This window comes from Chiloscyllium plagiosum, chromosome 19, assembly GCF_004010195.1.
Source record: "Chiloscyllium plagiosum isolate BGI_BamShark_2017 chromosome 19, ASM401019v2, whole genome shotgun sequence".
NCBI lineage: Eukaryota > Metazoa > Chordata > Chondrichthyes > Orectolobiformes > Hemiscylliidae > Chiloscyllium > Chiloscyllium plagiosum.
The window spans coordinates 10,180,904-10,205,664 of record NC_057728.1 but is presented as its reverse complement, the minus strand read 5'-3'; the positions used below and the strand labels follow the sequence as shown (position 1 = coordinate 10,205,664).

The 24,761-nt window shown below is 40.7% G+C and overlaps 1 protein-coding gene across 7 annotated transcripts in view; it reads left to right on the top strand.

Moving 5' to 3' along the window:
* The window catches only part of prickle1b (prickle homolog 1b), a 147,926-nt gene that overhangs the window by 108,729 nt on the left and 14,436 nt on the right, over nucleotides 1-24,761 (top strand). For all 7 annotated transcript variants that reach the window (XM_043709076.1, XM_043709077.1, XM_043709079.1 and 4 more), the window contains 2 exons: nucleotides 7,846-8,023; nucleotides 18,674-18,787. In XM_043709076.1, the coding sequence (XP_043565011.1) occupies nucleotides 7,892-8,023; nucleotides 18,674-18,787 (246 nt within the window). In that variant the 5' untranslated portion in view covers nucleotides 7,846-7,891. The remainder of the gene's footprint in view (nucleotides 1-7,845; nucleotides 8,024-18,673; nucleotides 18,788-24,761) is intronic.

Below are 24,761 nucleotides of genomic sequence, written 5' to 3'. Positions count from 1 at the left end.
GAATTGAACTCGGGTCTCTGGCACTGTGAGGCAGCAGTGCTAACCACTGTGCCACTGTGCCGCCCTATATTCTTTCCTAAATAAGGAGGCCAGAAGAGTGCAATGTGGTCTCACCAATGCCCTGTATAATTGAAGAATAACACCTCATGTTCAATTCCTCTTGTAATAATGGATAACATCCCATTGGATTTCTGATTATGGGCTGTAGCTACTTGTAAATTTTTATGGCTCCTGCGCCAGAGTACTTGATCCCTCCATGCTTTGAAATTCTGCATTTATTCTCTGTTTAAGTAATATTCTGTTTCTTCTCCTTACCTGAATGATCATCTTTACATTTCCCCACACTATACTCCATCTGTCAGATTTATTTTGCCCATTCACTCTACTGATATCATTTTCAATATAATTTCACATAATTTCCTATCAATATTCCACATAGTTATCATTCAGCAGTATCACACTTACTTTTGGAAGTATTGCACAACTAAAACATCTTTTTTAAATAAGCAGCTAAATGTTACAAACTGTGAAAAATACAAAAAAACAGAAATGAGACAAAGCTGAAGTATATGTGCCTCAATACCACCAGACAGAAGCAACTCCCAGCTTCAGTGTTCGTCAGCTATGTTAATTCTGAGAACCTTACTTCTGCTTATCTTCACTTCTCAAGGTTTACTAAAATCCACGACAGCTTCCCTCAAAAGGTTTAGTGAGTGAACCCATTGCTACATTGAAAGGGAACAGTCCCAAACACCTCTGAAACTGATTTGTGCTGAGTTCTAAGTGTACTCCATCAAGAGCCGGAGTCAGGGTGCAACGGTTGGCCAGTATTTGAGTTCCTGATCGCTATACTCCTGGAAAGCGTATCAGGTGATAATGGAATTGCACCCAAGCATAGTGCATCCATGGCCAAATAACTTGTTGGTATTCCATCAGACTCATATTTGATTTTCCAGACGCCTAAGACATTCAGACACTTGGGTTTAGTCCATGGATAACTGTATCCATGGCTTAGCCAGCTTTTCTGGTTAGAGAGAATATTTAGGGTATTAAAGATGTTCTCTGTTCAAACTAAAATTTTATTCTGTTATTTCTTTTTTTTAAGAAATTTTTTTTTTGGATATATGTTTGAAAGTAATGGCATATTTTATGAATTTGCACTTATTGAAAATAGTTTCCAAAATCACTTTAATAAACTTTGACATGATTAAAACATTAGACTTGGTTTAACCTATAAGCATTTTCACACTCAACACTGAATTCAGTGTGATGGTAACATGAGACCTCTTGGCAAGCATCCTGTATTTGGAGGAGTGTTTTTTTGGTGTCAGCTGATTCATTCTGTTGAGTTAAACACTGTAAATAGTGTCCTCTTTGGCTCTGACTGGACTCCCCAGTGAGGTCTGAGAAGCCAAATAGGCTAATTTTGTGAAGTGAACATGTTTGACAAATATGAACCTTTTGAGGGGTTGGGGTGAGTGGGGGAGGAGGATGTACTTAACAGCACACAAACACATTCTGAGCATGTTTGATGGTGTAACGAGCTGCTTGTTTCAGTTCCGGAGTGCCATTGTTGGTCAGTGTTTGACCATTATTCCCTGACCATATTAAACACCGCATTTCAGACAGCTATTTCAGTCACCTGTTCAATCCTCCCTGCAGTGCATTGTGGCAGACACATCTGATGTGCATCTTGTATTCCCCAAAGTCATGTTAACGAGAAGTTTTACAAAGGGGAAGTTGTTAAACAATTTGCCTCCATTCAGAACCAGAGATAAACGGCAGGGGTTGGACAAGAAAGAATACTTGTGTGTCAGCGGCTGACCTCTTGTTGCAATTTAGTGCTGACCATAGGGTTTGTAACACAGTTCAGCTGCAATTTCACAATTTACTGGATGACAGGACACTGGACTACTTTCATAAATGAAAATCTTTTTAGATTAACACTTCTTTTTAGCTATAGGTGGGCCAGCTGAGATCCAGCTAACGATCAAACAGGAAATGCAGATTCTTTGGTAACTTTTTTAGTTCTATTTTCTAGTCAAGCAAATTAATATAAAACTACATAGGAACTGATTAACTCACAAATTCTTGAGGTTTCTTTTATTATATACTCCAGAATTCCTGAACCGCTGAATGTAAGGCATAAATTGTCACAAGAAACTTTTGGATAACTTTTTGTGCATATTGTATCCCAAACTAAATGGGCATGTCCTAGCCATTTAACTTTTTTAATTTCAAAAATATACTATATTCATAGGAAGAACGTTTTGGTGCGTATACAGTTGGTGAAGCCGTTAAGATGTATACTTTTTTTTACTTTCCGAGAACAAATTGAGTCATTGATATTCACAATTCTCTATGTTTATTGTCAACCTCTTGGCATTTAGCTGAGGTATCAGTGGAGCCCAATTACTGAATGGACCTCCGTTATTCTTTGGCAGAAGGACCTTACACGATGGTCTTTCCTCACTGTGCCTCGTCAGCAGTTGCCCCAAGCTTCAGTACATCCCTCAGCACATAGTCCTGGACCTTGGAATGTGCCAGTTTGTAACACTCAATCAGGGTCAACTCCTTCAACCGGAAGACCAGCGAGTTTCGGGCAGACCAAAGAGCGTCTTTCACCGAGTTGATGGTCCTTAATATGATCTTGCAGCAATGGAAATGATAAAGCTAGGATTTATGTTGTATTCCTCATTCATTGATCCTATTTAGCACGGTGAAGTATTTGTTCATTGCAAGTGACAGCATTTCAAAAAGTCTCCTGGCCAAGACCTTCAACAACTAAACCAGATTGTTACTGTCGGGACTTTGCCACGTGCAAGTTAGCCTCTGCATTTCCTAAACTACAAAAAGAACTGCTCTTGAAAAGTACTTAATTGGCTATAAAGTGTTTTGTGACATTTTTGAGATTGTGAGTGATGCTATATAAATGTCATGCCTTTCCTTTATATCGAATCTCTTTACCAGTCTGCCATCATTTAAAATATTTCGAGAGCTGGTCTGTTACATTTAGCTGAACAGGAAGGCTCTGTACTCACAAGGGGAAGGACTATGTTAGTTATTGATAACTGGTCAAGTAAAAGCTCTGTAAAGCAATTAGATGTGAAAAGTTTTTAGTTAAACTAAGCAAATAGCTGTTGAACACAGCTGACACTCCAAATGTTGATCGTTTGTAACTTACAAAAAATTGAACTTTTTGTTTTTCACTGATAAACTACCTCACTTTACTCAAAACAAACAAGGACTCTGTTCTGTTGGACGTCATTTTCTCAGCTGTTTCTGTTACCACTTATGTGCCAGCCACTGACTGATAGAAATTGTTTTATTTATGGATTAGCTGGGTCAAGACCCACAATGTTGAAGAAAGGATATCGCAGTGCAAAGATTTTTTTTGGGTAATGTCATTAAGAAGACCTGCCACACAATGAGAGTTTTATTTCTGTCTTTTCTATTCTTGAAAAAATGTGTGTAGAATTATGGCTTAAATATTTATGATTGAAATTTGGAAGACCATTTTAATATCTTCCCTTCTATTGACTTTTACCCTTGTTACAAGAAATGTCCTCTTGTACTCTCTCGACTGAAAGCATACATACTGGCAATGAATGAAGTTTGTATCGGCTTCATTGTTGTTCATTGTTCTTCAATGAGAAATGTTCACCAGCAGCTTTCAAAATCTAAGAAACAACACTGCCCAATACTGTCTCTCATCTGGCGTCCACATCTGACCACTCCCTGTAGAGAGTTGATGGATACCAACAAGCAGAGAGAACACTCAGCTTATTTTCTTCTCTGTAACCCAGAGTAGAGAGGTCAATAACCTTGCTGAGATCAACACATACACTCTCTTCATCTATAGGTGGTTTAGCTGATCACTAGATAAACCCCTGAGCAGTGGCCACCTTTCAAAGTATTTCCTGCATGAAAAGCTGTTGAAGCTGAGTTGACACTAAGCAAAAAATGACTACTCCGTTGGAATCTGTGAAATATACAAAATAGGTTCAGGGCATTGAGAGGATGGCATTTTGTTTGTAGTTTGTCAGGGGGCAATAGATTTTAGGTTTATGACTGCCCCTCATGCCACAATGTTATTTATGACATAGTTAGTCATGTTAAAAGCTGAACCTAATGCTATATTAGTGATGTCATTAGCACCCACTATGTCCACCAGAAAGAGGCAATCGGCTTGTGAAACTGATTTGACAGCAATAATGTCATCTCTGAGCTGAGCCCTGAATAACAAAGCACTATCCCACCAGTGGTATTTAAGGGGATCTTCAACTATTAAGAGGTTAGCTGCGGATTGACTTCTACTTCCTGTAGGTCCCGTACAAGCTTTCGCTGCTTCACGTAGCTAGAATCTGCTGGTGCTGAAGGACTTTCTGCTTGCTTCAAGATTTCTCCATATAATAATTGTTTCCCCATGAATTTCATTATGATTTCAGAAATGAACAGAGGTTTCAGAGTAGGACAAGCTTCTGGAGGAAGGGGAGGACACATAAGTGGAGAAGACCATTCAAAAGAGATTATATTGGCTCAGTGTGGCCAAGGAGCAATGTGTGAAATATCCATGTTGAAATGAGAGCATCTTTTGAAATTAGCTGTTTGCTGCAACCTTAGTACAGGGCAAGGATATTATTGCCTGTGGTTATGAAGGTGATGATGGTCTTGAACTTGTATGGATCAGAACTCTTTTGTTGCAGTTGGATATATTTACAGTATCTCACAGTTTGCTATCAATGCAATGAGGGCTAATCACATTTTATACTATACTGTCAGGGATAAGCAACTAGAGAAAGCACACAGTTTCACGAGCATTACAGTCTGCTCCACTGTGCAGGCAGACTGACTGTGCAAACACCTCCATGCCAACTCAACCCTCCAGCAAAACCAAAAGAGGGTTCCATGTCTTCAAATTCCAGCTGTTGTAGGAACACCAGACACTGAATCATCTGAGCCAATGTCTGATATCCTTAAGGCATCTGATGATGCCTTAATTCTGAGTTAGTTTGCTGCCAAGGTTACTCCTGATGAAGGGCTTTTGCCCAAAATGTCGATTTTCCTGCTCTTCGGATGCTGCCTGACCTGCTGTGCTTTTCCTGCACCACTGTGATCTAAACTCTGGTTTCCAGCATCTGCAGTCCTCACCTTTGCCTACCTTTGGCAGGATCCACAAATCTACCTTTCTCCACATGTACCACCCTGCCAGGCCTGCTAAGTATATCAAGGATTTTATATTTTTATTTGAGAAAGGTTGAAGAGGTTTTTTTTCTGTGTAGCATCATAGGAAAAAAAACAGGGGTTTTGTTTGCATCAGAGTATGTTATAATTGACAACCTTAAAAGTTGTAAATTGAAATTGGGTGAGGCATCTTTCATTTTGATAAGTGCAGCAACGTATCTGTCGCTCACCCTGAACAGACTCCGATTTAACCTACTAGCTGAGACATAGAGAGCATTGGAACAGCCCTCGATCATTCCCACACAGATAAATATTCATTCATTTTGCGTACTTTGGGAAATTGGAAATGAATTTATAGGAGCACGTGAACATATTTTTGCTTAGCATTTAAAACCAGGAGCTGAGAAGCGATTTGCTTCACAGCATGAACCGTGAGAATTACAATCTCAAACATTCTAAGGAAAATGTTTGTTCCGCTGAGTGAATCTAAATCTGCTGATATGTCACAAGGTTACAACCACAATCATCATGTGATAACTGACTTTATTCATTAATCTCTAGCCTAACCTTTTGCACCAGGTCTGGTGCTGAAGGCAACAATCAGCTGATAAACAAATAATCCCACCTAATCTCATAAAAGTTCCCATATTAAAAATATTCTCCATGATCTTGCAGTTAAGTGAGCAAGCAAATTCATCTTAGATATATTATTAACCATGAGGGCTTGATGCAAGATGTGTTTGATTAGGCTGGTGGGCATTTTTGAGAGAAAATCGTAGTGCTGCAACAAACACAGCCATCATTTAATGAAGAAAGGACAGCTATCCTGAGAAATTAGCTGCTTGTACCTTCTCATTACAATTGCTGACAAACACTGATATGTAATAACTTAGTTTCTGTACTTCCATCACTACTGAAATAGAACATGGAACATTACTGCACTGTACAGGCCCTTCGGCTCTTGAAGTTGCACCAACCTGTGAAATCAATCTAACTTACACTATTCCATTATCGTCCATATGCCTATCCAATGACCATTTAAATGCCGTAAATTTGGTCAGTCTACCACTGTTGAAGGCAGGGTGTTCCACGCCCTTACTACTCTCTGAGTAAAGAAACTACCTCTGACATCTGCCCTATATCTATCACCTCTCAATTTAAAGCTATGTCCCCTTGTGCTAGTCATCGCCATCCGAGGAAAAAGGCTCTCACTGTCCACCCTATCAAACCCTCTGATTATCTGATATGTCTCAATTAAATCCCCTCTCAACCACCTCTCTAATGAAAACACCCTACAGTCCCTCAGCCTTTCCTCATAAGACCTTCCCTCCATACTAGGCAACATCCTGGTAGATCTCCTCTGAACCCTTTCCAAAGCTTCCACATCCTTCCTATAACACTAGGAGTAGACAAGACAAGCACCTCTTGATGGTAAATTTGTGAACCATTCTGACGTTTCTTGTTGGAATTTTCATACCTTACCTGCAACATTACTGTTGAAACTTTATTGCTGGAACAGCACAGCAGGTCAGGCAGCATCCAGGGAACAGGAGATTCGACGTTTCGGGCACAGGCCCTTCTTCCTGAAGAAGGGCCTGTGCCCGAAACGTCGAATCTCCTGTTCCCTGGATGCTGCCTGACCTGCTGTGCTGTTCCAGCAATAAAGTTTCAACTTTGATCTCCAGCATCTGCAGACCTCACTTTCTCCTGCAACATTACTGCCTTATTTAAATGACTAAAATGGTAAGACAATATGAATTGTTTGATTTGCTGAGTAAAGCATGTTTGGCAATTACTTTGGCAAGTACCTGTATCTGAAGGGCAACTTAGTTTAGGTTTGGGAACTCTGAATTTGGCTTTAACAAAATGAAACACAGTAAATGTTTGTTTTTGCTTCAGCACCCTTTTAGGACAAGTCAAAAGGGTTTATCTGGACTGAATTGTAACAAATACAGCATCATCTCAAATTCTGCTGGATGCTGGTTAGGAAGTAGTTAAAAACGTTCCATAAAATTTTAGTTAGTAAGTTAACGTGTTTGTATAAGATATCTCTGTTTGCTATTTTAACAGCCATTAAACCTTTTTAAACCTCATAAATTCAGCTTTCATTACAGTATTGCACAGCATCTGTCATATCACTAGACACTGAAGGCTTGATATAGGTTTCTGATTAATTTATGCTCCACTAATCTTGGTTTGCTGATGACAACAACTTGTATTTTATATACATCCCTTAATATTAAAAAAAACCCAAGGATAATCACAGAGGAAGAATGGAATAGATGTTTAGCCATTGCGTGACAAAGAAGAGCTGGACAAACTTGGTCTAAGAGATAGGAGTAAAACCAAAGCAAAAATATTGCAATGTGAGTTCCACAATGTGACTGACTACTTCCCTAAGGTAGTCTAATAGATATTCAACACTTAGTGCTCTATGAATCACCACCACAAGCATGGTGTTCACTTTTAATCTAATTTCTAATATTTGGATTTACTAGTGTTAAACTCCAGAGTAAATGCATGTATTTATTATCACATATAAATCATGATATATTCAATTAGTGCTTTATTTGCCAACAGTTGAATCATTTCTGTTTGCATCCAATTCTGTGTATTTTTCTGATTGAACCTACAACTTGCATACACTTTATCTCTTCTCAGATTCGTTGTATGCTGAATCACAGCTGATCTCACACTTAGTGGCATCATGGCTTTAGAAATGGAGCAAAAAGCAAGCAAACTGCCTTTTGGATTTCAGCGCAGTTCAACATCGGATGATGATTCTGGTTGCGTTTTGGAAGAGTATGCTTGGGTTCCACCTGGCCTAAAGCCAGAACAGGTAGGCCATGATCTTTCTCACAAACATAATTTCTGGAAGGACTATTTTGATGACATGACTGGGTGAGGCGGTAAGAGAGCTTCTGGACAAATCCAATCTAAAAAACAAAAGACCTCTTTCCCCACCCTCCATACAAACCATCCTCCCTTCAATATTTTATCTTTAATTGCCTTCAGCTAAGTGATGTCCTTTCAGGGCACCAATACTGGCCAAACCCGAGAGCGTATGCATCCCCACCTACCATTGTTATTCTATTTTGTCTGATGGGAGAGAGCTCAATATCAACTTATTTATTTTCCCAACATAAGGCCATGTCAATGATCGATCTTCTATTCAATGGCTTAAATAAGGAACAGGCAAAAGGTTCAATGAAAGGAGAGCTATGAATACAAATAGAAAGTATCAACACTGTAACACAAAAGATAACCAAGCCACGGTCAACAACTTATTTGTTTTAAATCTTTTTTAAAGATCTGAAGTGTGAAAAGAGCTGTAATTATCATCAACATTTCATTATTCTGCATTTTTAATGCCTGACAATTTGCCATAATTAAGAACAATAGTTGGGTTCTCTCTTGGAAAGTGCCTTCTAACATTTAGCTTGATACATTTCTGTAAAAGGCCCAAGAAAATAATCTTTCAAAATAATAGCTTTGATTGCACTTTTAAAGCACTATCATGCTCTGTCCACTGTTTAAATGGGAAAGAATGGCGATTGTTTTATTCCATATAAGGGTGGCACGGTGGTTAGCACTGCTGCCTCACAGCACCAGGGACCCGAGTTCAATTCAGCCTTGGGTCAGAGTCTGTGTGGGGTTTGCATATCCTCCCGTGTCTGTGTGGGTTTCCTCCCACAGACCAAAGATGTGCAGGCTAGGTGGGTTAGTCTAGGAAATGCAGGGTTATAAGGATAGGGTGGGTCTGGGTGGGATGCTGTTTGGAGGTTCGGTGTGGACTTGGGATTTTTCATCACTGCTGTTTCACAATGGCTGGGCTAAAAGTATGATGTTGGAAAATACACCTTTACAACCTATTGAATAAACAAGAGGATAGTATTTGTACCCAGTGAGATACTCATCATTTCTTCTCCTGGAAACTGGCACTTCAAAAACAAATCCCATTGGTTTTCCCTTAAGCTCTATGGAACAAATGACTTCTGTTAAAAGTAATGCTCAAGTAGATGCCTTGTGAAAAGACTGGGTGTTGTGGCACACTGAACAGCACCACGTGCATTTAACTTTTTCTGAAGGTAATTTATTGTCCAATAATCGAGCGTGAACTTTGAAGAATGAGACACTGTTGAATTTGTGATGCCTTCTACAGGTGCAGCTGGTTTGATGGTTTTCTGCTTTTGAAAATGCATGATTGTTTTACATTGTTTTACAAACTGACAGGTTCCGAATCACACATGTTGGCGTACCCCATCTTAAAAAGTACACAATGAGCCTTTCAGACGTTTACCTTGTCGTTTAATTAAACAAAGTCACACTGTACAATTGACATTTAATAAGCTGCTTGGAGGGGAGAAAAAAATGTGTTACTGTCAAGGAAATGTGATCTTATAAAGACCTAAACACACAAGTGAGATTGATGTACTCCTGGCAGCAGAAGGGTTCACTTAGTTTAACTAAGCTTCTTTAAGAAATCTTAACCAAACACACGAGCAGTGATAACAACTCTTTGCAGAACAGAACAGCACCTAAAGATTGGGCACGTGTGTCAAAGATTTTTATTTGGTAGGTCAACAATGAAGTTAGCTGCTTTTCAGCAGGTTTGTTAGTTTTTGAAGTGTTTTGTGATTAGTTGATTTCCATTGGCAAGCTCAAAACAGTTGCCACGAAATGTCAACAATGATATTGTCAGAGGTTATCTGAGTTTCACTATCACGTTTCAATCACCTATTGAAGGTTTCAGCATGGATTTTATGGTTACTTTTCAGTTAGCTGTGTTGCAAGAAGACTTTATCTAATTCGCAAACTGCAAACAGTACTGTTTAAGGAGGAGAGTGACATTTCTCCCCCACTCTCAGGCAGATCAAAGAGCTTGCGTAAGGTTTTCAAAATCTAAATGTTAGCAATTGAGTACGCTAGGTGTAAACACCAAATTACCTGCCTCATTTTATTTGGGTAATCTGGCAGGGTTCAGTTAATTTACTGGTGCTCAAAAGAGCAGAGTTGAGTTTGCTATCATGAATCATAGAATCCTGACATTGTGGAATCAGGCCATTTGGCCCATCGAGTCCTCAACGACCCTCCGAACAGCACCCCACCCAGACCTAACCCCCTCTATCCTATCCCAGTAAACTCGCATTCCCATGGCTAATCTACTTCGCCTGCACATTTTTGGACAGTGGGAGGAAACCCACACAGACACAGGGAGAATATGCAAATTGCACACAGTTGCCTAAGGCTGGAATCAAACCTGGGTTCCAGGTATTGTGAGGCAGCAAAGTGGACTATCCTCAAGCAGCAAGAGAAAGTGCAGGAGGCTGTGTCAGCCTTTCCAAAGGCTGCAGAGAAACTGGAGGAGCACATTTCTCGAACGAGTACTAGGCCTCATTGGGTTTGTGTCAGCATCCATGGCAAGATTAGTCCCCTGCATGGAACATCAGGCGAGGTGGCAGCTGAATGCATATCTGCCTTCTGTGATGATCTGCATGCTCAGATTGGTAACTTATGCAGGTTGAAATAGCCTCATATTGGTCAGTCAGCATCACACTGAAGTATACACCCTGTACTTCCCTGCATTCCAACTCTTGGTAAACAGGGAAATGCAAAAATGCCATGTAAAGGAAACTGTAGGTAGGGTCAAGGAAGTCTGGCCTCTGTTCAAAGCATTACCATCCTTGCCTTTGTACTCCTCTCAGATCCCACAATGATTCTATCCCTGTACAGGATCGACCATTCCCTCCCTTTCTCTGATGATGTCTGAGCAGGGAACTGATGGGGTTGCCTCTAGCTTTCCTAAAGCCACAGGGTTGCACCACATAGGAATAAGAAGAAAAGAAAAATAATCTGTTGTTGCAAAAAGATGCTTAGCATTACGTTACACTGTCACATTTACTCGCAATATGTATGAATCAAAGCTTTGTGAAAAATGGGAAGATGAGAGTGAACGATGAATGGGTTCACTCATCGAATGTGTGGGTTTCAGATAAATGGCTCTTTGGCTGGGAGGAGGGTCACACACACAGATACACATGAGTTCAGAAAATCTCAGGGTTTGAGAGGAATTTGAAATGGGAGTCATCCATGTAGCTGCCAAGAGACATAGAAAGGATTAGGAAAGACATTCTCCTTGGGATGCATGGCTACCTAGGGGCTAAATTACAAACCAGAATGACAAAGGATTACTACTTGATCTATGAAAAAAATTGTGACAGGGTAATTAAGAAAGGGGAGTTGTATGTGTGGCTGAAAGATTGATGTGGGTGGGTTTCAATTCATGGGGATTTGACATGTGCACTTGGAAAAGTGAGAGCTGCACCATTGAGATGGTCTTCACCTAAACTCTGCTGGGACCATGTTCTTGTGAGTTGTACAAGTAGAACTCGAGGTAGCATGGAATCTGCTATAAATAGTACTGGTAGTCTGGTTGGTAATTCAAGACATGAGGGTGGATGTGGTAAATTAAGCGGAAAGTATAAGGCAGTGGATTGTAGTGTCAAGACAGGTAAAAACCAGGGTTGCAGATGCTGGAAACCAGAGTCTAGATTATAGTGGTGCTGGAAAAGCACAGTAGGTCAGGCAGCAGCTAATGATAATAAGACCATAGCAGGAAGTGACAGGATATTCAGAAGTAAGTGTGTGCTAGTCAGTGAGAACAGAGTTTGCAAAAATAGTGAATCAGAATGTACATGACATTCAGAACAAAACTGATGAATTGTCGGCACAAATAGAAATAAATGTGTATGATTTCACAGCCACTACAGAGGCATGACTATGAGGTGACAAAGACTGGAAACTGAAGATTAGTGGTTATTTGATATTTTTGAAATGTGGTGGATTTGTTAAGGATGACATTAGTGAAATAGTGAGTGATAACATTGGTTTCAAAGATCGAGATATGGAGTCATTCTGGGTAGTGTGATGAAGATGCAATATGAATTTAATAAATTTAACAATGAAACAAATAATTTACAATATTATTGACTAGAAATATATATTTTAGGCATTTTGGAAAGAGCAGGAAGGGCCTTTTATTTACAAGGAACATAAACTACTACATTCGCGATGCAGAGTTTATGATATTTCCAGAGAGGTCACATGACTCAGTACACAGTTGTAATAAAGCTATTGGATTTGAACACACTAGGTGGAATTTCCTTTGTCTTGAGCAGAGTGGGTAAATGTGAGAAATTTGGAATAATATTGCATAAATGGAATTCTCAATGTTAAGAAAATAAATGTCAGATTTCCCCATATGATTTCAATAGTCTGAAGGGAATCTTGCTAATAGGTGGTAAGGACCTTCTTTCCATGTATTTGCATCTTGCTCTTAGCTTAAACTTGCCTTATTTGTTTTTGGTTCACTATTCTCCCAGACACTGGCGACAAATGAGATGGTGCCAATTTCTAATTTGAAAGTCTTGAGTGGTTACCTGGCAGATCAGGCTCACCCAGTTGTTTCTCCAGGCCTCTTGTGTTCATCTTCATTCACCAATGCTCTACGGCAGCAACCAGCTCCACCCTTTCTTGTTGTGCAAGCAAATCTACTGCTAGCAACTGTTTGGATGCTTTACAACATCTGCTGCTCCCACATTCATAAAAGACAAAAATTTTACGGACTTCGGGAAAGAACCCTGTCAGAATGAATGCTACTAACATCATATGGCACGAAGGAAAGTTAGGTTCTGGAGGTTGACTCCCAATTGTGTATTCACGAGCTGTGTACACTGTGCTGCTATGGCCGTTATCTGTTTGAGAGTTATCCCGTAACACATCCTTTTGACCATCCTATCAGTGTTCAGCCTTCAATGTCTACCAATTCATATACATTGCTCAATGGGCATGTAAAGCTTACGTGGACTTTACTTCCAACATCCAAAGTGACAGAATGTGCACTGAAAACTTTCTTTTCCCTCATCAGAACAATGCCTTATGAGGCGGAATATTGGATAGTGGTTGAGTATTGGATATGATGCACCCATAAATGAGTACAGGGCCCCTTGTAAGACACACTCCAGAGAAATATGCACTCCTAAACGGTGTCACACGCACAAGTTGACCATAAGGAGGCAAGGCCTCTACAGTAACTTTAGACTCCATGATCCCCTCACTAAAGTGCTAAGTTCTGCCTACACTCAAGAGCCTGAGTGTTGAAGGATTTTGGAAATCTGCTTGCTTTTCAGAATGCTTCTCAGAAATGACCAATGCCTCATCTGTTGGCCTGGAAGATTTGGGACATTTCTGGCCAGAGGGCTGAAGCATTGCGGAGAGCATTTGGCCCAGACTCAGAGTCGCCATCCTTGGCTGCAACATCTGCATGGTTGGAGATCATCGGCTTTGGGGAACTAGAGGGACCTGGCACCTCTGGGCTATTCTGGGAGGATCTTTTCTACCTGGAGAGTTTGAGGAAGGTCAGGAAACAAGTGCAGAAAGATTTGGACAGTAACCAGGGTTATAGATGCCCTTAACCGTCACTTAATATATTTAAATCTCAGACCTGCCAATCCCACAGGGGTTTTCTGTATTTTGTTCAGGTTGAATAGGGAAGTCAGAGGATTGTAACGAGCATCGTAACGTTCTACCAATTGCAAACTTGCCACATATAGGTAGAGTTTTCCCTTTTGGTATGGAAGTGGAACTTTTGTTCTCAGATATTATATATAGTGTACACGGTGAAGAAAATTAGCACAAAAAAAGGGAGCAAGTTGTTGCTATGTTTTTGTTCAAAAATGTGAAGATCTGTGAAACGTACCCTTAAAAACATAATTACAGTAATTTATAGATAATGTGATACCATTTTGTTCTGGATATATTGTCCCAACCGAAGGAAGTTCCCATTCCATTCAATTGTAGCTGGTGGGGAGCAAGTTGAAAAGGGTAAAGAGAGGGACTAAAGTGAGAGATGAGAGACTGAACTGAAAAGAGTTGGAGAGTGAGCGAGAGAGACATGTGTGAAAGACGTGTATGAAAAGGAGAGTGTGAGAGTAAACAAGAGGCACAGATTAGCACTGCTAGTGGTTAGCACTGCTGCCTCACAGTGCCAGAGACCTGGGTTCAATTCCAGCCTCAGGCGAGCGTCTGTGTGGAGTTTGCACGTTCTCCCCGTGTCTGCGTGGGTTTCCTCCGGGTGCTCCGGTTTCCTCCCACAGTCCAAAAATGTGCAGGTTAGGTGAATTGGACATGTTAAATTGCCCGTAGTGTTAGGTGCAGGGGTAATTGTAGGGGAATGGGTCTGGGTGGGTGTGCTTCGGTGGGTCAGTGTGGACTTGTTGGGCTGAATGGCTTGTTTCCACACTGTAAGTAATCTAATCTAATCTAAAATAAAAAGTAATTTTCAGCAAGTGGTGATAGTGAGCCTACTCCAAAAGAAAACACAAACTATCAGCCAAGCCACGAAACTGAATGTATTAAAATATCTTGATGATGGAGTTCTATCACCTACAATGGAACAATGATTTTATCAATGATTTCACTCAAAGTGCAAAGGTTCATCTTTGAGTGCTTTCAGAGTGCGATGGTTTGAAAGCAGCATAATGAAGATGAGATGAATGGCCAAAAGTCTTTTCTTTCAGGTAGGTGAGTCCAAAGCTAGAGAGCATAGGTTTAAGGTGTGAGGGGAAAGATTTAAAAGGGACCTGAGGGAGGGACAACTTTCTCATGCAGAAGGTGGTGCGTGTATGGAATGAGCTGCCTCCTAGTGGAGGCTGATACAATTACAACATTTAAAAGGCATCTGGATGGGTACATGACTAGGAAGGGTTTAGAGGGATATGGGCCAAATGCTGGCAAAAGGGGTTGGGCTAATTGAGGATATCTCTTCGGCATCGACGAGTTGGACTGAAGGATCTGTTTCCATAAAGAATAGCTCTGTCTCTATGACTCTAAGAACACAGAAGGACTTTTGACTTCTGGGCTTGAAGACAAGGTACCTTTTTATTTTGGTCATCCAGCACAGGTCCAGTAGCCTGTCCGCAGATTTGTGTGGGGTGGGAAAGTTCACAACCAGTCGTGCATGGTTCAAGAGGCATTCCTATCTCCACACCATGGAAGCAAATTCTGGTGATGCAAAAGCAGCTAATAAATTCCTTGCCCCGTGGACTGAGTCACCCAGAGTCAATAAAAGAGGTTACTCAGTGAAACAGCATTTTTTTTGGTGCTGATCAGACAGGGCTTTTCTGGAAATGTATGTCGCAGCGGACGTGCATTATAATATGCTGCCAGAATTTAAAGTTGCCAAAGATCCTGACCCTAGTCTACAATAAAGTTTTTAGGTTAAATGCTTAATGGTTTACCACTCAGAGAAGGGGCAGGCATTGACCGGTTATTCCCATGAACCTCAGCACAGCAATTGGCCTTCATTTAAAGTGTGGATGAGGAGAATACTCCTTCAAGAATGATTGCCTCTGCATGCCATCCTTGCCTGGAGAGCATTTTGTGCTAAAGATAATCTCACCTTTTGAGACATTAACCATCTTGGATAATTGCCCATGTCATTAACTTTGATAATTTCTTTGTCTGCCACCCAACCTGGTTTCATTGATTCTGTCTGTGAATCATTGAGCAACTGATGCAATTCAGTAATGGAGGAGCAATACAAGACTTACCACCTACACCATACCCTCTCCCAACTCTAGGCTGTCACTGATGAGAACGCACCATCATCAATTCAGGGAATTTTGGGCATGGCTACAATATCCTCAAGGGCATCAGCAATATCACGGATTAATATGAGACAAAGTTCTGGCCTTGGGCCACAACATCCCCCACAAACGACTCAGACACGAGTGTGTCAGTGTCAAAGGAGAATTTCACAAAGCTGTCATTAGGTTAGATTCCCTACAGTGTGGAAGCAGGCCCTTCAGCCCAACAAGTCCACACCGACCCTCTGAAGAGTAACCCACCCAGACCCATTTCCCTCTGACTAATGCAACTAACACTATGGGCAATTTAGCATGGCCAATTCACCTAATCCGTACATCTTTGGATTGTGGGAGGAAACCGGAGCACCCGGAGGAAACCCACACAGACACTGGGAGAATGTGCAAATTCCACACACAGTCGCCCGAGGCTGGAATCAAACCTGGGTGGCTGGTGCTGTGAGGCAGCAGTGCTAACCACTGAGCCACTGCGCCGTTATTTCCAAAAAAGTGAGGTCTTCACCTATCTTGTGGGAAGATGGCTTTGATCAAGTGGATGAGGTAATTTGCTAGCATCCCATGAAGAGAATTGTCACAAAGATCCCGACACCTGCTTTAACATTGATTTCTATAGGAAGCAATTTTGTGTTTAAAGTTGTCAAACTGTGACCCACATTTTCCAATGGCCAGTCGTTATTCCAGTTTAGATCAGAGTGGCACGTGGAGACCCTGTGAAAATGTCCATCATAGCAGACTCTGCAGGAATTGCCTGGGAATGAAAGATTGTCCTGTGCAATTATCCTATGTATGTAGCCCTCCGAAAGATCCATTTGAGATTCCGATGGAATGAAGTAAAAAGTTACTCAGGAAGACAAAGACTAATTAATGTAAAGTCTAACTCCCAAGTAACAAGTCATTTGATTCCATACTTAGCTCTCACAACTACACGTCGCCCCCCCAGACCCTTTACATCCCTGTTTCTCTACAGGATCCAGTAAGTTTCACTCTCCAAATCCCCCCATCCCAGTTTGCATTCCCTGACAGTTCTGCACCAGGAGAGAATGGAAAATGTGAAGCAGCCCGGATGGGAATCTCCTATCAGAGATGTGGAGCTCTCCTCTTTCATAAGAAAAGGACAGAGGCAGTCTGCATGAGATTGCTTCTCCTCAGGTAATCCAACCACATTTGGCACATCTTTTAATTGAGATGGAGTTGATTTAGAAGATTAGCCATGTTATTTTGAGTGTCCTAGCGGGCTCATAGGACCCTTTAGTCATTTCCTGTTCTTGTGTTCCATGTATGTAATGTCTGTGAAGCATCTTTTTAAAATCTTGGTTACATTCTTTCTTTGGGTGGATTTGATAATACAGATCCAGATTCAGTTTTAACAGTATTTTGAGGTTTAATTTTTTTCCAATGAAAAGATTGCTTGCCAACCTTGTATAAATCAGTGCTATTCCCTCATGTCCATGAGTCTAGTCTCATCTGTTATCCAGCTCTCCCTGTACTTCTGTTCAGACTGTCTTCCTTTCATGAACATCACAATTTTTATTAGTACAGCTGAAGCCTATTAAATGGAGGTGAAATCAATGGTCCCATATTAGATCACTTCCATTAAATGCAGAGGCTAAACAAGTTCATCTGCTGTGAAGATTTATGTGTTGGACTCGTGTGTATGTGTGTATCTTATTGTTAAATTCTTTTAAGAAAAGGTTTCACTTGGGAATTAATTGTAATGAAAGTGGGGGAGAAGAAATTCCCTAATATAAAACAATATTCTCATTAACCTCTGTGAAACTGCACACCTGGCATAGTCAGTCTTTACACAAAATGTTTCCAGAGTATTTTTGTCAGCTAGAATCAAAACTCTCCCATTTTAAAACAACAGGGAAACTAATCGTAGCACCCTCTGCCTGTTTAAAGTAACTTCTGCTGATTTCTGATTCTGCGTAGGAGGTATCTCCTGAACTTTCTGGTGCAGGAGGACCCCAGTTGGGAGGTGTTGAACTGTAGAGCTCCCTTTCAAGATTATACTCTCATTAAACCTGCAAAAGGTTGTTTTTCCAATTTCCAGCCATTACCTTTGATTGGAATAGCTCCACGCCAGATGCTTTACTGTAACAAATTAGAAACTGTACAATCACTGAACCTGGCATCTCGTAAAATGATGGCGGGAACCCAAAGCTGGAAGAAATTTCCTTTAGTTACATCCCAGAAGCACATATGGAAGCAATGAAGTCAACTTGCTTGGATGAGTTTTGCCTGTGGGAGATCAGAAAATTGAACACATTCTTCTCTTTCAAGTCTACTCAACCCACGGGACAAATTTTGGGATTTGTGTCTAGTGTTTTTGTTTCCTGGGCAACTTCACACATTAACTTGGGTAATTGCTGACAGAAATGTGGAATTTTCCGAAGCTGTTTAGTGCAGCAGCGATGAGCGGTAGGGAAGGGTAACGACCACGTTAACCATGCATAATTTATGATGCGTTAATTGTTGCCACATATCACATTCCAGAATGGCAGCTCTCTGGCACGGGTCATATTTGAAGCAATCCAATTTCTCTAATTTTTAATGATCTCTGAACCTTGTTATGGTCAATGGAACGTAAATCCTGTCAGACTCCTGTTCCGCGTAACATCACATCAATCCCAGAAATCATAAATCTCTGTTTTACAAAAAAAATCAATAACTAGGTGCATTTGAAAGCACAGTGTTTAATAAGCAACCGACAGACAAAATCTGTAACTAATGTGATGATAATTAACTATAAGAGCATTTCTGCTTGGCTGACTTTGTAAACTTTGAGTTGTGCGTTTATTCATTCTCTTTGACCCCAAATACAGGTACAGCTATATTTTTCATGCCTGCCAGAAGACAAGATCCCTTATGTCAACAGTCCTGGAGAGAAGCACAGAATTAAGCAGCTCCTGTACCAGCTACCACCCCATGATAATGAGGTAATAAAACTCATGTTTAAAAAGACACAAGTTTTAATTGTGCATACCACATAGAGAGGAACCTTGATTATCCAAACAGCACAGGCGGGGATATTTTTGTTCGGATAATCGAATGTTCGGATAATCGCATGCCGGATAACACAGTTTAGCCACGCATCGGGGCCTCGTGATCTTGTTCGGATAATCTGAAATATGGATAATCGAGGTTCCTCTGTATTTGGCATTCATAGAGATTGATAAGGAATAAAATCGCTTTCTCTCCTCTTTTTACCTCTCATTGATTTAACCAGAATTTTATGTAAAGTGTTTAAAGTTGTCACAGGAATGTTATTTAGTCTCCAACCCACAACAAGTGTGTCAGTAAACTTTGAATTATTTATTTATTTGTCCTGAAGCAAACATTCCTTGTGCTTTTACTCGTGAGCATTCCCTTCCTCTCATTTACATTTGTTGTATTTCGCCTCCTTTTCTTGCCACTGGTCACTTTTACGCTGTTTGCTGTCATGTTGTAACTGTTCTCATGTGCTTAAAATTCCAAACATTATTACAGGCACAGAGGGGCAGACAGACTGCACTGCAGCAGCGAAATTATGGGACTTGAAGGAGGCATTGTGTTCCTGTGAACATGTTGTCAGAAAGGAGTGCCCTTTCTTGAATAAATAAGCTGGGGCTCATGTTTTAATCCAGCTTGCAATTCACAATTACAAAAGGCTTTGTAGTAAAACAGATATGTGCTTTCTGGCCAGGGGTTTAAGTTGTAAAGGGCTGCTAACAATTATCCCTTTCTATTTAAAGTCCATCTTCTTTAAATCATTTAAGCGTCATTTGGTTGGAGCTCTTTTGCCTTTTTTTAAATCCCAGCTCTTGTCTAGCTGCCTGTTGTCCCAGCTAATATTCTGAAAAGGGCATTCACACCTCACATCTCCCTTTAGTCAGAAGCTGCTGTTGGATTAAGATCAGGGCATAAATTCTCCATTCAATCCACCTAGAATTTCTAAGTAGGCATTAGTAACCTGATCTGCTAAGTGTAAGAAGCACCTTAGTATTATTCATACTGTATAAATTTTGGAAGAATTGTCACAACATGCCTTTTGTGTACGGAACTATAAAAACACACAATTAATCGGAAAGTACAGATGAGGTAGGATTTCCACTAGATACTTTTGTGTTAGTGATGTGAACAATAGTGGAAAGATCTCCTCTCTGTCCACAGTCTCCATTTAACGAATGATTTGAGTGAGAGTTGTGATCAGAGGATATTTTCTTGCGAGGTTGAAATACTTAGCACAAATGAAAGTGGGAGCACGGTGGTCAGTGGTTAACACTGCTGCCTCATAGAACTAGGGACGCGGGTTCCATTCCAGCCTCGGGTGACTGGAGTTAGCACGCTCTCCCCGTGTCTGTGGGTTTCCTCCAGGTGCTCCGGTTTCCGCCCACAATCTAAAGATGTGCAGGTTAGGTGGATTGGCCATGCTACTTGCCCCTAGTGTCCAGGGATGTATAGGTTAGGTGGATTAGCCATGGGAGGTGCAGGGTTACAGGATAGGGTGGATCTGGGTGCGATGCTCTTCAGAAGATTGGTGCGGATTCAATGGGGCAAATGGCCTGCTTCCAACTTGGGATTCTATGAAACCCTGTAATAATAGCAACTTTTATTTCAAAAATAAAATTGTCAATTTTTCACAATTGTAATTGTACATTCCTATTTCTGCTATAGCAAACTTATCACATAACTCGGCGAAAGTGAGGACTGCAGATGCTGGAGATCAGAGTCGAGAGTGTGGTGTTGGAAAAGCACAGCAGGTCAGGCAGCATCCAAGGAGCAGGAGAGTCGATGTTTCGGGAAAAAGCCCTTTATCAGCAGTGCATTCCTGATGAAGGGCTTTTGCCTGAAGCATTGACTCTCCTGCTCCTCGGATGCTGCCTTACCTGCTGTGCTTTTCCAGCACCACACTCTTGACTCCAATCACAACTCCTTCAGATTTCCTCTAGTCTTGTGCTGTCATGTGATTCCAATGCCCTTGTTTCCTGTGTCTAACTGAGCCACACCTCCTGCATGAAATTAGCTTTAGGCAATGTTGGTTGGCAGGTTTGTGGACTGTTTTGGAAGGAATTAGAGTCAAACCTACTCCTGTCATTCCTGGACCACACTTCACCAATTGTCCACAGCATACGGGTCAGAATTGGAACCCTGCTTGCTGTGGTTTTCCTTTCCAGCCCAGGACGCTGAGACCAATTGTAGTGCCTCTGCAGTAAACCATCTGGGAGCAGTTGACTTACCGCAGACTGGGGATTGAAGGTGGAATCTCTGCAGCAGTTAACTCCCACACCAAGTTTTCACGACTGGAAGGTGAACAAGGGAGTTTAACAATAAACGGATTGAATAGCTGAAGGACTTGTCTTGATTGACCACCAGTATGGAATGCTGGAGATGACCCCATTGAGCCCTCTTCGTCCTGCCAGTAGTTCAGTTGAGAGTGCCGAGTGGAATTGGAGCACTTTAACACACAAAATTTGAGAGTCATCTGCAGACCTTTATGTACATTTCATAATTTACAATTCAGAGTCACACTCTAGTACATTCACGAAAAGCGTGCCTTTGCTCCATGTTTTGGCTGCAGGAGAGAAAATTTAAAAGCTAGAGGCTAGATAATCCTGAACCAGGCAGTTTCCTCGGGACAGTGGTCACCTCACCTCAGTAGTGGCCTCCATTGGAATTGCACCCACACTCTCAATATGTGTGAGCAGATTTTTATTCCCAATCTGTTGGCAAGCCTGTTTCGAAATGAGGTGAATTTTTATTTTGAACTGTCTATTACACGTGAAACCAAAGTGTTCATTTCCTTGGTTGTGCATGATCTTGTCACCAGTACGAATGTTGCTTGACCTTGTATTTTTTGCAACTGATGTCAGGATTGAGTCTGCTATCACTGTCTGTTCACCAAGCCCTGTTGCATCTGAGTTACATTAGATGTGGATTCGTGAACTGACCCAACTGGGGTATACTGCTCATTAACTATCTCAACACTTAGGTTTTGTGAAAATCTTTATGGATTTTTGCAGGCTGAACTCTCCAGTGAAAATAAAAGTGGGAACCATTTTCCCAGGCCTATTTAGTTGCACGTTTCCACCTTGTTGACCGTACTGAACAAATTTCTTGCGTTAACATAACTAATCTGAATGGATTCTATCTTGTGTTTGAATTCTGCTGTGAGTCTAGGAAGCCCATGAAATGTTCCACTGATGTTTTAGTGACCCATTGTTCCATGACTGGCAGTTTCTTGAATTTACTTAATTTGACTCCTCTTGTCAGTTAGAGTCATAGAGGTTTACAACGTTGAAACAAGTCCTTTGGACTAACTTGTCCATGCCACCCAGTTTTCACAATTAATCTAGTCCCATTTGCCTATCGTTGGTCCATGTCCCTCCATACCTATCCCATCCTTGTACCTGTCCAAATTTTTCTTCAATGACAAAATTGTTCTTGCCTCCACCACTACCTCTCGCAGCCTGTCCCAGATACTCACCACCTGGACCTTGTTGTGTCTCTTCCCTCCCACATTAAACCTATGCCTTATAGTTTTAGACTCCCCTACCATGAGGAAAAGCTGTTGGCTATCTACTTATGTATGCCTCTCATGGTTTTATAGACCGTTACAAGATCACCCCTCGGTCTCCTATGCTCCAGGGAAAAAAGTCACAACCAGTCTAGCCTCTCCTTATAACTCAAACCTTCCAGTCCAGGTAGCATCCCATTAAATGTTTTCTGCACTCTTTCTAGTTTAAGATTCAGTTCAAAGAAGCATTCCTGTTCAAGAGTGGAAATTGTTGATTGTGCAGTATTTGTACTTGACACCCAATATGTTGCAAGATTGCTTATAGCATAGATTTAATCTTAAGTGCTTCCTGGACAATGTAGTTGCACTGCTCCAGGCTATAGAAATGTTTCTCCAATCAAGGTACACTCTTTGATGTATAGTGACCCACGCTTCTGTATCAAGTTTAACATTTGTGAGATGCCGATTGATATAAATCTTTACTTGCCAAAATAATTGGGCAGGATCATTTATTTCTCCTCAAGTACCTTTTGTCTTTTCATCTAGTGTTGGTTGTTCAGTCTTATGAACTTCGTTATTGGAGTAACTTTTAGTCATTTTGTTGCTCTAGAACTGTGTCCTGCCTCATCACATTTTCTGAAAGTGGTCTATTGATTTACAGATAAAGCATTTTTCAATAGTTGGGCACTTCTCAGTTATGAAATACCCACATTGATTTTTAATATCTAGTGTCTGTCCTTGTTTCTAAACTGGCACCTTGTCTGTGTATTTAGGGGTTTTATCTGTTAAGAACTGAATGGATTATGCTGACTCTTAAGTTTGACCTTCGCATGTCAGGATTGATTTGCGCCGTTCCTATATTCTGCTTCACTCACTATTTGAAATGGCTTCTTTTGCTTATAATAAATCTGACAAAGATGCAATTCCAATATCAATTCTGTCTCCTAGGCATTCTGGTTTTCATGCTCCATAGTCATACTTACCACTAATCTGTGTCATCATTTCAAGAAATTAACTACAGATTCCCCTTAATGCTGAATTCTTCTCTTAAATCTCACTCTTTCAAGAATTTCATTTGTACTTAGGTTACATAAATTGCCAAAGGTTTGCAGAACTTGATCAAAAACATGTGTTACTTTTCCGGTAAGCTTTAACAATGTTAACTATTGTCCCAATCAAACACAAAAGTGCACTTGTGTTTTCTGAAAAATCTTGTATATTATGAATCTTACAACTTCGTATCTAACTTGGAAGCAATTCTCTGTCTTAAAACGATGACCAATTCTGTATTCTATTTGTACCATCTCTGAAATTAAACCTTCTTGGCAACATTATTGCTGCTGCCATGTTTTCCTCGTGTGATGATTTCTTTCTCTTGCTTTAATGGCTTTTAATTCCAGCACATAGCACTACTGTACTAGAGGCTTTTCCTGCATTTCTGAACTTAACGTGGATGATTCCTTTTTCATAATTTCTCTGAATAAATCCCATTAATAAATGATTCCTGTTTCCTGACCTGTTTTACTGAATGAATCTTACTACCTGTGGTTTGAATAACGAATCCCATTCTATTTAACCATTTTCCCTGGATGAGTCCTATTGTATGCAGTTTAAACAAATGCTTCTAGCTGCTATCATGGTCTAATTAATGGATCTCTTGCCTTTAGTGCAGCTCCTAACTTTCTTCTTTCATTATCCTTTGTCTGCTGAAGTTTCTAATTTGCCCTATTGTCACGGTAGTTCTGGCTCTGTGATATTCGTCATTCTGTGACCTTGTTTCCTGTTATTTCTGTGGCCCTTGATTTCCCTTATTGTAGTTATCCTTCATAATGTCTGTTTACAATGGCAATAATGCTCTATCTCAAGTATTTCAGTCTGGGAGCTACACCCTTTCTTCTAATATTTTCCTTATCTGGCAGGGATTTCGACTTACTCTCTCAGAACATAGAGTGTCCAATCACTCTCCAAACGAACCTAGATTCGGGACAACGTCTACAGATTGGTGGTGTGTGATACAATCTGTAACTACCTTCGTGCCAGTAGAGTTCTAACTGCAGTGAATTCCTAGCTCACACTCATGTGTTACCAGACCTGATATGCTTTTGACTATCGTATGTAGATTTTGCCTTTTTGAACTTCACCATGTGGTCCTCTTCTGCGGGGTTCTTAAATGTTCAGCCCTTTCAGCTGTTACCTAGCTATTTTTAAGCAGCCTTCTTTAAATGCTGGGTCCAAGGAATCTTCAGATCTCCACAACTGCTAGTCTTTTGTAGACTGCAAGTAAACTGTGTCTGCACTACCTCTGCCACATCATAATCCACACCACGGCTCATAGTGGGATTAGATCCATCTGATACAGATGGATTTTACTTTACTAGATATATTTGCAAAATACATTTGCTGCCAACGTCCTTTTT